The sequence below is a fragment of the Macaca fascicularis genome, chromosome 8 (genome assembly GCF_037993035.2).
Source record: "Macaca fascicularis isolate 582-1 chromosome 8, T2T-MFA8v1.1".
Taxonomy (NCBI): domain Eukaryota; kingdom Metazoa; phylum Chordata; class Mammalia; order Primates; family Cercopithecidae; genus Macaca; species Macaca fascicularis.
Genome location: NC_088382.1, coordinates 111952556 through 111966680, shown reverse-complemented (window position 1 = coordinate 111966680; position 14125 = coordinate 111952556). Strand labels below are relative to the sequence as shown.

General features: G+C 39.3%; 1 protein-coding gene across 6 annotated transcripts in view; it reads left to right on the top strand.

Moving 5' to 3' along the window:
- Positions 1 to 14125, top strand: part of UBR5 (ubiquitin protein ligase E3 component n-recognin 5) — a 155952-nt gene that overhangs the window by 53835 nt on the left and 87992 nt on the right. For all 6 annotated transcript variants that reach the window (XM_005563838.5, XM_005563837.5, XM_005563836.5 and 3 more), the window contains exons 6-7: positions 12640 to 12829; positions 13356 to 13515. In XM_005563838.5, coding sequence (XP_005563895.3) covers positions 12640 to 12829; positions 13356 to 13515 — 350 coding nt within the window. The remainder of the gene's footprint in view (positions 1 to 12639; positions 12830 to 13355; positions 13516 to 14125) is intronic.

The following is a 14125-nucleotide window of genomic DNA, read 5'->3' as shown; positions in this document are numbered from 1 at the left end:
GCCACCATGATAAAAATAACCCACACAGGCTAATTACAATTAATTTAGGCTCTTGATCTTTAAAAAATGTGTATAATGTTTATATGTGTTTATAATATCATGCCATTTATTTCATTTAAAATTTTAAATGATTTTATCTTTGGTCCTCTCTTACAACTTATTCTTGGGTAAAAGAAAGTCTAACATTTATTTATTTTTGGCATCCAAATCTGGTAGTTCTTTCTGAATCAATTTAATGAAGTTCGTAAATGATGTAATTAAACCTTACTTATTTTATTATTTTTATTTTTTTGTAGAGATAGGGTCTTGCTGTGTTGCCCAGGCTGGTCTTAAACTCCTGGCCTCAAGTGATTCTCCTGCTTTGGCCTCCTAGAGTTTTGGGATTACACATCTGAGCCATTACACTCAACCACTTTTATCTAAAGTTTGTATACTGTTAAACTAAAGAAACCATATACGTCCAGGCACGGTGGCTCACGCCTGTAATCCCAACACTTTAGGAGGCTGAGGCGGGCGGATCACAAGGTCCGGAGATCGAGACCATCCTGGCTAACACGGTGAAACCCCATCTCTACTAAAGAATACAAAAAATTAGCCGGGTGTAGTGGAGTGCGCCTGTAGTCCCAGCCACTCAGGAGGCTGAAGCAGGAGAATGGCGTGAACCTGGGAGGCGTAGGTTGCAGTGAGCTGACATCACGCCACTGCACTCCAGCCTGGGCGACAGAGCAAGACTCCGTCTCAAAAAAAAAAAAAAGAAGCCATATACAAATTTCGAGCCAGATGCTTTTACTCATTTTATACCTTGATTGGTGTAACTGGCCAGATTTTCTGAAAGTAACCAGTTAATGATTAGATTATGCTACTTCAGTCAGCATGTGTGTTCAAAGGCTGCTCACGGAAAACTAGAAGCAGTTTAACTAGTTTCAAAATATGATTAAATAGAGGAGGAAGTTTTTGGCTTTTTTTCCTCTAGACCACAAATTGGTAGGTAAAGTAAAAGTTGGATTTGAAAATTGGGATTGGGTATGGTGGTTTACACCTCTCAGCACGTTGGGAGGCCAAGGTGAGTAGATCTGTTGAGTCTCGGAGTTTAAGACCGGCCTGGGCAACATGGCAAAACGCCATTTCTACTACAAATACGAAAAAGTAGCTGAATGTGGTTGCGCATGCCTGTAGTCCTAGCTACCCAGGAGGCTGAGGTGTGAGGATCATCTGAGCCCAGGAAGTTGAGGCTGCAGTGAGCCGTGATAATGCCACTGTATACCATCCTGAGCAATGGAAATGAGAGACCCCCGTCTCAAAAACAAAAACAAAAAAGAAAAAAGGAGTTGAGGGGGAATGCCAAAATGATTACTTTCTTTGCGTTTGTGTTTTCTTGCTGAACTAAATTTATTTTGGAATGTGAGGAAAGTTATTTAGTTGAGTACATCCTTTAGCTATACTAAATGTAGCTCTTGTCTTTATTAAAATGTTATATGTGCTCTTTTAATGGTCCTAGGCACACAGTGTATGATAAAGAATTCTGAAAGTAGCATGTAATAACATGAAATTTTATTTCATGTGATAAAACTGGAAACATTTTGATTACATTTAAGAGTAAGTATTACCTGTTATACCATTGCCAAATAGTACCTTTCTTAAAGATGAACATTTTTTTGTTTAGTTCAAGGATCAGTAAAGTATAGCCTGCATGCCAAATCCAGCCACCCCTGTTTTTATTGAAAGACAGCCATACTTATTATCTGTGGCTGTCTTTGTACCAAAACAGCAGAGATGAGTAGCTGGGACAGACTAGCTTCCAAAGCATAAACTATTTATGATTTGGCCCTTTACAGTAAAAGTCTGCTCATTCCAGGTTTTGCTTATCAGTTTATATACTGGGATTTGTTCCTAATCCTATACTCTATTTAATTTTTAATTTTTAATTTTTTTTTGAGGCGGAGTCTCTTGTCACCTAGACTGGAGTGCAGTGGCGTGATCTCGACTCACTACAACCTCTGCCTCCCGGGTTCAAGTGATTCTCCTGCCTCAGCCTCCCAAGTACCTGGGACTACAGGCGTGTGCCACCACGCCCACCTAATTTTTGTATTTTTAGTAGAGATGGGGTTTCACCATTTTGGCCAGGCTGGTCTCGAACTCCGGACCTCAGGTGATCCACCCGGCTTGGCCTCCCAAAGTGCTGGGATTATAGGCCTGAGCCGCTGCACCTGACCTACTCTTATTTATTTTTAAATTTTACTTTTCATTTTGAAATAATTTGACCTTAAAAAAAGTTTACAAAAATAGCACAAAGAATTTCTGTATGTGTTGCACCCAGCTTCCCTAAATGTTAATGGTTACATTTACATAATCATCTTATCAAAACCAAGAAATTAACATTGATCATTGCTTAATATACAGAGTTTATTTAAATTTCTCCAGTTGTCCACTAATACCGTTTTGTCCAGGATTCAGTCCAGAATCCCAGTTGCGTTGAGTTGTCATGGTGCTGCTGCTGCTTTTTTTTTTTTTTTTTTTTTTTAAATAGTGGTAGGATCTTGTTCTGTTGCCCAGGCCGGAGTGTGGTGGCACAATGATAACTCACTATAACCTTGAACTCTGGGACTTAACGCAGTCCTCCTGCCTCATCCTCTCAAGTAGCTAGGACTATAGGCATGGGCCACCACCACACCTGGCTAACTTTAAAATTTTCTTTGTAGGTAATTTTTAAATTTTTTGTGGAGACAGAGTCTCTCACTATGTTCCCCAGGCAGCCATGCTTCTTTAGTTACCTCTAATCCGGGCCAGATCCTCTGTTTTTATCTTTCCAACCCTGATGAGTTTGAAAAACCAGTGGTTATTTTGTAGAATGTTTGGATTTGTCTATCGTTTCTCGTGATTAAACTTAAGTGATATATTTTTTGCAAGAATACCACAGAAGTGATGATGTGCCCTTTTCAGTGCATCATATCAGGTGGCATGTGATGTTACTATTGTTTTATTACTGGAAAGGAGGTGTCCTGTGATTAGTTAAGATGGTGTTTACCTGTTTCTCCACTATAAAGTTAACTATTTTCCTATTTTTCATTAATATGTGTTTTGTGGGGAGATACTTTGTGACTCTGGAAATATCCTATTTCTCATCATACTTTTGCTTGCTGAGTTTAACATTTGTTGATGATTCTTTTTTTGTCTGAATCAGTTGCTACTGTGGTGTTGGCCAAATGGTGATTTTTAAAAAAGATTCTCATCATTTCTTTTACATTTATTAATTGGAATTCAACTGTAAGGAAGAACTTTTCCCTCCTCTACCCCATTTCTTTATTTGTTTACTTTTTATGAATTTATTTATTTATCTAATTTGAGACAGAGTCTCACTCTGTCACCCAGGCTGGAGTGCAGTGGCGTGATGTCAGCTCACTGCAGCCTCTGCTTCTGGGTTCAAGTGATTCTTGTACCTCAGACTCCTGAGTAGGTGTGATTACAGGCGCGCACCACCACGCTTGGCTAATTTTTGTATTTTTAGTAGAGACGGTTTCACTATGTTGGCCAGTCTGGTCTTGAACTCCTGACCTCAAGTGACCTGCCCTCCTCGGCCTCCCAAAGTGCTAGGATTACAGGTGTCAGCCACTGCGCCTGGCCTTATTTTTTATTCTATTTTATTTCTTTTTCTCTTATGTTATTTGTATCATTATGGTCTCATGGATATTTGTTTTATTCTCTGGTTTATAACCCATTTACCTTACTATGTTGCTCAAATTATCTTAGACTTAAATCCTCTTAAAACTTGGAAATAACCAATTATGATAGAATGTATGGCAGAATGACTGAAGTAGAACGGTAGAATTTTGTGACTTTGTTAATAAAAATATACAACAAATATAGTAATAAAGGCGTATACTTGAGTTTGAATAAAACCTCTGTAGACCTACTCTGAAGGAGATTAGGGCTAATTTTAAGACTTTAAAATGTAGACAGAATCGTTGGTTTTCTGAGTCCCCTTATCCATTGCTTACACTCCCTGTAACCCCCTCTTCGTGCCTCTATTCTCTCTGCCAGAACAGACTGTGTAAGCATTCTTTAAGCATTAGGTCCGTGATTGCAATACTGTAAAGTGTCGTAGTACCTCCTGACCAACTTGATGCCAGTGATTTGTTTACTTATATTTGAGTTTGCAGATGTTTACAAAGTGTAAGCACTTAAATTCTGATTGTTTCTCTTGGCCTGTATGAAAAAATTGTTTGCAGTTTGTTGAAGGTGAAATTGTGATTAAGTTATTTTGTAAATCAAATTTTTTTTACAGTCACACGTATTTTCCTTTATAATATGTTTCCTTGATTTGTATGATGCTCTTTTTTTTGTTTTTCAATTTCTGTGTTAATTACAATTAATTTTAAAGAAGCTTGCAATTTATAACATGTATTAGGGAATCTAGGACAGGCAAATCCTGAGTCCTCAAAGGGGAGTCTTTAAACCACAAATTTACCAAATACAATCCAATATGAAAGAGACTGTCCTCGGAGACCTTGATCCCCACTCCCATCCTGCAGAGTCCGCGCCTACTCACTTTTGCTGCTGGGAGTTGTCCTGGATCAGGGAGTGAGTGGTCTCTTTGAGAGCCACGTTTGAGAGAGTTGGGATTATTGGTACAGTTTTTTAGTGTGGATTTTTTTGAGAGACAGGATCTCCCTCTGTTGCCTGGGCGGGAGTGCAGTAATGTGATCTTGACCCACTACAGGCATGTCCCACCACACCCTGCTAATTTTTGTATTTTTGGTGGTAGAGCAGATTTTGCCATGTTGCCCAGGCTGGTCTTGAACTCCTGGACCTCAAGCGATCTGCCTGCTCCAGCTTCCCAAAGTGCTGAAATAACAGGCGTGAGCCACTATGCCTGACCAGCATGGATAATTGGGAATTGATCATTAATTTTGACTGATTATTTTTAGGAATACATACTGGTCCATTTAATGCTTTTTCCTTAGAAGATTTTGCTAATTGTCAGATTTGTGTGCTAAAGATTTCTAGCTGCTACTGTTTTCTTTCTTTAATAATTCAAGTTTATCCTGCAAGGTATTTAAAAAATCTCCTAGGTATTTTTGTTAAACTCATTTTAAACCTGCTTAAGGGTAAGAGCACCAGATTTATTTGGGGAAGAGAAGGGAGTTTGTGTTTAATAAATAGTAAGGTGAATATGGACCTCTTAGTGTCGAAAGTTCTATTCTGTTACTTGTGACCATTGAACAATAGATGATAGGTATAAGCTGCTTTTCGTTGATTTGAGCTACCATATTCCTCTAGGGTTTACTCTGAGCTAATAGCACATGAATTGAAATGTATATTTTTACTTGCAAATAGTTGAAGCCCCTGCCAGGTAGGTAAGATAGTTTGTAGCAGGATTCTGACAAACTGGATTCCCTGTTTTTAAAGGAGGCAGCTGGTAAACTGGTGTTGGCTGTAGGAAAATACAGGGCCACGGCTGGCAAATTCAAATCTGTGTGCCCCTCCCTGCCTTATTTTGTCCCAAGAAAACTTGCAAATCTGGATTGTGTGATAATCTCTTATCTTAAATGTTGGGACTAATTGATATTTTCATGGAAATAAATACACACAGTCACATCATTCAAACGTGTGTGCACGCATGTGTATGTACATTTAAAAAATAAACTATTTTAGGATAGGGTTTTTTTTTTTTTTGGAGACAGGATCTGGCTCTGTCACCCGGGTTGGAATGCAGTGGCGTGATTTTGGCTCACTGCAACCTCCACCTCTTGGGTTCAAGCCATCCTCCTACCTCAGCCTCCCAAGTAGCTGGGTCTATGGGCATGTGCCACCATGCCCAGCTAATTATTTTTTTGTGGAGACTGGGTTTTGACAGGTTGCCCAGACTGGTCTTGATCTCCTGAGCTCAAGATCTGCCCACCTTGGTCTCCCAAAGTTCTGGGATTACAGGTGTGAACCCAGCCTATGGTTTTAGATTGACAAAAAAATTTCAAACATCATACTGAGAGTTCCCATGTACCTACCCCATGTCTAGTTTCCACTATTATTAAAATCTTATGTTAGTATGGTACATTTGTTACAATTAATGATTGAGTAATGATACTAAAGTTGTCTATAGGTTATTCACATTTCCTTAGTTTTTTGTAATGTCCTTTTTCTGTTCTAAGATCCCATCCAAGACTCCATATTATATTTAGTCACCATTTCTCATTAGATTCCTCTTGACTATGACCGTTTCTCAGACTCTTCTTGTTTTTGATGATACATACACATTTTAAACCAGCCACCTTTAAGAACAAGACTTGGCCCATGGGCTTTACGTTTGCAAGCTGTGGACTAATTGCATACTAGGCATGATATCCTTAGTTCATTTTGAGTCATTCTGTGTACCTTGAGAACTGTGTAATGGGGTCAAAATTGTAGGATTACTTTGATAAGCAAACCACAGAAAGTAGAAACAAGTTTTCCCAGTATTTTTTAGTTTAACATTAAAAATTACTTTGCTCACTGTAATTATAGATAAAAGAAATCAGCTGATTCTAATACTATCCTTTGTGACTACCAATAGACCTCTATTAGAATATGCTTAGTTTAACACATTAATCTTTATATAGATAGTGAGCTGGTTAGAGGAATGTTCAGGGGTGATTGAGGTATGGTGACTGGTAGGTGGTTTGGATTCTGATAGGAGAAAACACTGCACACGGCAGGCCAGAGTGGGAATACCTGTATTCTCTATAGTAACAGTCAGGTGAATGGAGAAACCAGAGAGATACTTTGACGGTTGTCTTTAGACTCAGTCGAGGGCTTGTGTAGCAGAGATTGTAAACTGGCAGCTGCTGGTGGTGCAATGGATTAAATCAGCAGTGCTTAAAGAAAATAATTGGAGTGTTTTTAGATAGGCAGGTAGTCTCTCCTGTCTTCCCTCTTATCTTGGCTTCTCTTGTTTACGTAACTTATCTCCCTCCCATGGAGATTTGAGTTTGAGATGCCTGTAAGGTCTGCCCAGGAGCAGATGTGTACTTGGATGCTATTTCTGATCAGGCTTGTAATAGTACTTGCTTGTGGAAAAAATTGGTGATGGATTTCTTAGTGAAAATATCAAGTCTTCCCTTTTATCTATGATGACCATATAATTTATTGTCTGAACAGGGATGTTTTTGAGTGAAATTAATAATTAGGCTTAGCCAATAGGCTTAAACGGGCACTATCATAGGCAAACTGGTATATATAGTTATAATTATATCATTTTAAGACTCTTTAATGTGGTTTTTCCTGTTTTCACGTTGAAATAATTTATATATTTTAGCTCTTGAATGCTTTTAAAAATGCCTGAAGATAGTTTTTCCTGAAAGACTTAGTTTTTAAAACTCATAGGAAACTATAAAGTAAAAGTGCTGATTTAATAGTTGATTTTTGTTGTTGTTGTTGTTGTTGGAGACGGAGTCTCAGTCTGTCACCCAGGCTGGAGTGCAGTGGTGCGATCTCAGCTTACTGTAACCTCTGTCTCCTGGGTTCAAGTGATTCTCCTGCCTCAGTCCCCCCAAGTAGCTGGGACTACAGGTGCCCACCACAACATCTGGCTAATTTTTGTATTTTAGTAGAGATGGGGGTTTCACCATATAGGCCAGGCTGGTCCTGAACTCCTGACCTCAAGTGATCCGCCCACCTCAGCCTCCCAAAGTGCTGGGATTACAGGCGTGAGCCACCATGTCTGGCCGGTAGTTAATTTTAAAAACAATTTAAGAAACTTCTTTTAGAGACAGGGTCTCACTCTGACACCCAGCCTATAGTGCAGTAGTGTGTTGATAGCTCACTACAGCCTCAAATTCCTGGGCTCAAGCAGTCCTCCTGCCTCAGCCTTCCAAGTAGCTGGGACTATAGGCACACAAGTAGTTGATTAGTAGTTGATTTTATTCCCTATTTGTGTTTCATTGGTTGTGTGTTGTTTTCTGATGCATAATTGTTTTAATATATAACTTGAAAACATGTCTACTTTCTAGAGTAGTACTTTCTTTAATACAACTTCAGTTTTAAGTGAATTTAAAATTTAATTGTAAAACCATAAAATTTACCATTATAATCATTTTTAAGTATACAGTTTAGTAGGGTTAAGTATGTCCACACTATTGTGAAACAGCTTTCTCGAACTTTTTCATCTTGTGAAGTTGGAACTTTATACCCGTTAAATAACAACTACTCTTTTTTTCTCTCTCTCTAGTCCCTGGTAGCCACCAATTCTACTTTGTTTCTGTGAATGTCTACTTAAGATGACTCATATAAGTGGAACCATTGAGGTCTTTTTTTTTTTTTGTGACAGGCTTATTTCAGTTAGCATAATGTTCTGAAAGTTCATCCATGTTGTAGCATGTGATAGGATTTCCTTCCTTTTAAAAGCTGAATAATAGTCTGTTGTATGTATGTATCACATTTTGTTGGACACTTGGGTAGCTTCTACTACTTGGCAATTGTGAATGATGCTGCTTTGAACATGGGTTTGCAAGTATCTTTAAGACCTTGGTTTCAATTATTTTGAATATATACCGGAAGTGCAATTGTGGATCATATGGTAGTTCTTTTAATGTTTTGAGGAATCTCTATATTGTTTTCCAAAAGTGGTTGTGCCATTTCACAGTCCCACCAACAGTGCACACGGGTTCCAGTTTCTACACATACTCGCAACACTTGTAATTTTCTTTTTTTTTTGCTTGATAGTAGCCATCCTAATCAGTATTAGTTGATATTTCGTTGTGATTTGGTTTGGATTTCTCTGATGATTAATGATGTTAAACATCTTTTCATATGCTTGTTGGCCATTTATATATCATGTTTGGAGAAATGTCATTTCAAGTCCATTGCCCATTTTTTCATCAGGTTATTTAATTTTTTATGGTTGAGTTGTAGGAGTTATTTATATATTCTGGATGTTATCCTCTTACTGGATATATGATTTGCAAATATTTTCTCTCATTCTGTAGGTTGTCTGTTGATTGTGTCCTTTGATACACAAAGTTTTAAAGTTTGATGTAGTGCCATTTGTTTATTTTTGCTTTTGTTGCCTGTGTTTTTTGGCATCTATTTAAGCAATAATCACCAAGTCTGTGAAGCTTTTCCCTTGTTTTCTTTTAGAAGTTTTATCATTTTAGGTCTTATGCTAAGGTCTTTAATTCATTTTGAGTTAATTTTTGTATATAATGTAAGATAAGGGTTCAACTTCATTCTTTTGCATGTGGATATCCACTCTTCCCAGCACCACTTGTTGAAGAGACCATTTTTTTCCCCCAAGTGGTCTTAGCACTTGTGGAAGATAATTTGGCCATATATATGAGGGTTTATTTCTGGGTTCCATTTTGTTTCATTGGTCTTTTTTGTCGTTATCCCCAACCTTTACTGTTTTAAATACTTTAGCTTTGTTATATGCTTTGAAATTGTGAAGTGTGAATCCTTCAACTTTGTTCTTTTTCAAAACTGTTTTGGCTGTCTGGGCTTGCCTGAGATTCCATGTGAATTTTTAGGGACAAACTTTTCCATTCTTTTTTTGTGTTTGTTTTGTTTTTAAGACAAAGTTTTGCTCTGTTACCCAGGCTGGAATGCAGTGGCACAAACATGGATGACTCACTGAAGCCTCAACCTGTTGGGCTCAGGCCTTCTGCCTGCCTCAGTCTCCGGCATAGCTGAGACCATTGACACTTTTCACCATGCCTGGCTAATGTTTTGATTTTTTTTCTAGAGTCAGGTCTCGCTGTGTTGCCGGGGCTGTTCTGGAACTCCTGGGCTCAAGCGATTATCCCACCTTGGCCTCCAACGATCCTCCCGTCTTGGCTTCCCAAAGTGCTGGGATTACAGACATGAGCTACCATGCCCAGCTAATTTTTTATTTGCTAAAGAAGAAAAGTCATTGGGATTTTGGTAGGGATTGTGTTGAATGCTTTGGGTGGTATAGACATCTTAGCAATATTCAGTCTTTCAATTCATGAACCCAAGACACCTTTCTTATCTGTGTCGTCTTTAAATTTCTTTCAGCAGTGTTTTCTACTTTTCAGGTTATAAGTCTTAGGTTTTATTCCTAAGTACTTTATTCTTTTTGATGCTACTGTTAAGTGGGGCTTGTTTTCTTTTTTCTTTCCTCTCCCTCTCCCTTCCTGTCCCCTTTCCCCCTTTGCTCTTCTGTCTCCCCTCTTCCCTATCCCTCTCTCCTCTGGTCTCTTTCTGTGAGACAGAGTCTTGATCTGTAGCCAAGGCTGGAGTGCAGTGGCACAATCATGGCTCACTGCAGCCTCCACCTCCTGGGCTCAAGCCATCCTCCCACTTCAGCCTCCCTGCTGGGACTACACGTGAGGCCACCATGGCTGGCTAATTTTTTTATTTTTTGTAGAGATGGGGTCTTGCCATGTTGCCTAGGCTGATCTCAAACTTCTGGGCTCAGGTAATCCTCCCTCCTGGGCCTTCCAAAGTGTTGGGATTACAGGTGTGAGCCACCATACCCAGCCTGGATTGTTTTTTTAATTTCCTTTTTTTGTTGACGTAATGTGCTTTTTAATGAACAGTTATTTAAACATGACATTTATTAACTGAAATAAATGCTGTTTCATACTGCAGCCTTGAGGATGCACTGTGTTGCTTTTCTCCGAAGTTATCTTGGGCAGTTCTTAGGCTATAAATACAGATACTGCATAAACATGAATTGGTAGTGTGCATCAGCAAGTACAGAAGCCCATCAAAAGGATGACAACAGCTTCTCTAGGTTTATTTTTTCATTTTACTGAGGAAACTATTTAAACAGTTTTTTTGTTTAGCCAGAGATTGGACTTTCCAGTCAAGTGAGAGGAGAAACCATGGAAGTTTGATATATACTGATTTAAGAATCATTATTGGTTAATCTATTCCAAACTTCTAAAGGGGGGAAATGGTTTGGAAAATCAAATTGAAATGAAGTCTGTTTGCATTGGGAGTTTGAAGGTTTCAGCCTTAGGCAGTGAGTACAGTAGGAATTGAGAGTAAAATACCTCTCTCTAGGTCAGATGATCTCCAAGTATTAGATTCATTTTGAAGAGAACAGACGCTGCCCTAATTTAAAAAGCTGAAGTGACTTGTGTGACCATTTTCTTTAAGATGTGATTAAGTACAGAAGGCAGTCATGGTTATCTAGATGAGTTGATTTGAATCTTCTTAATGTTCATGTTTGGGCAGTAAGTGAAGATGTAGATGTCATGCCCTTTCTAAGTTGTTTTCTCACAGGAAAAAATTACCATATTTAAATAGCAGCTCCCTCTTGGACAAGGTGGTTGATAGCACTGAATATTAATGCAGTACTATCTTAGCAAATGAATGTTTATTTCATGGGAAGCACTGAATTCTAAACTCTGAATTTTAGTTTTTGTGTAACAACGTTGGTAGTTAAGTCTGATAGGTCTTTCATGCAAAGGCAAGATGTGTTCACTTTATTTTATTTATTTATTTTATTTTATTTTATTTATTTATTTATTTGTTTTGAGACAGAGTCTTGCTCTGTTGCCCAGGCTGGAGTGCAGTGGCGCGATCTTGGCTCACTGCTACCTCTGTCTCTCGGGTCCTGGTTCAAGCAGTTCTCCTTCCTCAACCTCCGGAGTAGCTGGGATTACAGGCACGTGCCACCATGCCCAGCTAATTTTTCTATTTTTAGTAGAGACAGGGTTTCTCCATGTTGGCCAGGCTAGTCTTGAACTCCTGACCTTGTGATCCACCCATCTTGGCCTCTCAAAGTGCTGGGATTACAGATGTGAGCCACCGTGCCTGGCCGATGTGTTCATTTTGTAGTTGTGATTAAAAATACATAGGTGTCTTTAAAAAATTATTTCCCCAGGACTTTGGGAGGCCAAGGTGGGCAGATCACCTGAGTTCGGGGGTTCGAGACTAGCCTGACCAATATGATGAAAACCTGTCTCTACTAAAAATATAAAAATTAGCCAGGCTGAAAAAAAAAAAAAAAAAAGCCAGGCTGTGGTGGCCCACGCCCGTAATCCCAGCTACTCAGGAGGCAGAGGCAGAGGTTGCAGTGAGCCAAGATGTTGCCACTGCACCCCAGCTTGGGCAACAAAGGGAGGCTCTGTCTCAAAAAAAATTTTTTTTTGTAAGGATGCAAAAGTGTGATGTTTATCTTTATAAAAAGTGAAGTTATATTTAAGCATTAAAAAAATTGGATTGGGCATGGTAGTACACACCTGTAATCCTGGCTACTCAGGAGGCTGAGACGGGAAGATTGCTTGAGCCCAGGAGTTTTGAGACCAGCCTGGCCCACATAGCAAGACCTCATCTCAAAAACACAAAAAAATTGGGACAGTTGTCAGGTATCTTAGTGCATGCCTGTGGTCCCCAGCTACTCAGGAGGCTGAGGCAGGAGGATCACTTCAGCCCAGGAGTTCTAGGCTGTAGTGTATTTTGTTTGTACTTGTGAATAACCACTGCTCTCTAGCCTGGGCAACATAGCAAGATCCCATTTCTTTAAAAAACAGTATTATTATTTTAAAGCCCAGTTCTATTACCTTATTCTTTTGTCAAAACACTACATAACATGTTATGTCAATTAGACAAATTATTTTAGCTGAAAATAATAACAGTGAGACCCAAGCCATCAGAATGATTGTTTAAAAATGCTAATTTTATAAATTCTCCAATATTTAGAAGCCGCTGGAGTTCTGGAGTGGGTGGAAGTGGTGGAGGATCCTCTGGTAGGTCGTCAGCTGGAGCTCGAGATTCCCGGCGGCAGACTCGAGTTATTCGGACAGGACGGGATCGAGGGTCTGGGCTTTTGGGCAGTCAGCCCCAGCCAGTTATTCCAGCATCTGTCATTCCAGAGGAGCTGATTTCACAGGTATGGATCTTATAGAACACTTAATGTCAGACAACAGGACAAGGTGAGGTTTTACTGAATATGTGGGTTGTAGTCATGACTCATATCATGAATTCTGAAATAACTTTTTCTATTTTGATCCTATAAAGTTTATTTTGTTTTGTTTTGTTTTGTTTTTTGTTTTGTTTTGAGAGGCAGTCTCACTCTGCTGCCCAGGCTGGAGTGCAGTGGCTTGATCTCAGCTCACTGCAACCTCTGTCTCCTGAGTTCAAGCAGTTCTCATGCCTCAGCCTCCCAAGTAGCTGGAATTAATGGGTGTAGCCAGCACACCCAGCTAATTTTTGTATTTTTTAGTGTAGACGGGGTTTTGCCATGTTGGCCAGGCTGGTCTTAAACTCCTGACCTCAGGTGATCCACCCGCCTTGGCCTTCCAAAGTGCTGGGATTGCAGGCTTGAGCCACCACGCCCTGTCCTAGAAAGCTGATTTTGATAAAGAATTTAATCAAAAGAAAATTACCATAGCACTTCTTTTTATTTTTTATTTCAGGCCCAAGTTGTTTTACAAGGCAAATCCAGAAGTGTCATTATTCGAGAACTTCAGCGAACAAATCTTGATGTGAACCTTGCTGTAAATAATTTACTTAGCCGGGATGATGAAGATGGAGATGATGGGGATGATACAGCCAGCGAATCTTATTTGCCTGGAGGTTGGTGGATCACTGTCATGTTTTTCTCAGTGCTGGAGTGCTCTTTGGACTGGGGATTGGAATTTAAAGTACATAGACTTTTCTGAGTATTCTTTTCAAGGTGGTAGATATTTTTCACTGTAGAACTGCTTGATTTGATTGTAAAGTTTCTTTTAAGGGAAAATGGGGAAGTGGTTTTGCTCAGTGGATTTGTGCTTGATCCCAACAAAGACATGGCTGTATGTGCATAGCTTTATAACTAGATGACACATGACTCTACAGTATTGTTTTTTGATGCCCTTATTACTGAAAATATGTAATAACTGAACTACATTTTGATCTTGACTGTCTTATCTCTCTGATGTCACAAGTGTTGTATCTTTTTTTTTATTATTATTTTTTGAGACGGAGTCTTGCTCTGTCACCCAAGCTGGAGTGCAGTGGCGTGATCTCAGCTTACTGTAAGCTCTGCCTCCTGTGTTCACACCATTCTCCTGCCTCAGCCTCCTGAGTAGCTGGGACTGCCGGCATCCGCCACCATGCCCGGCTAGTTTTTTGTATTTTAATAGAGACGGGTTTTCACCGAGTTATCCAGGATGGTCTCCATCTCCTGACCTTGTGATCTGCCTGC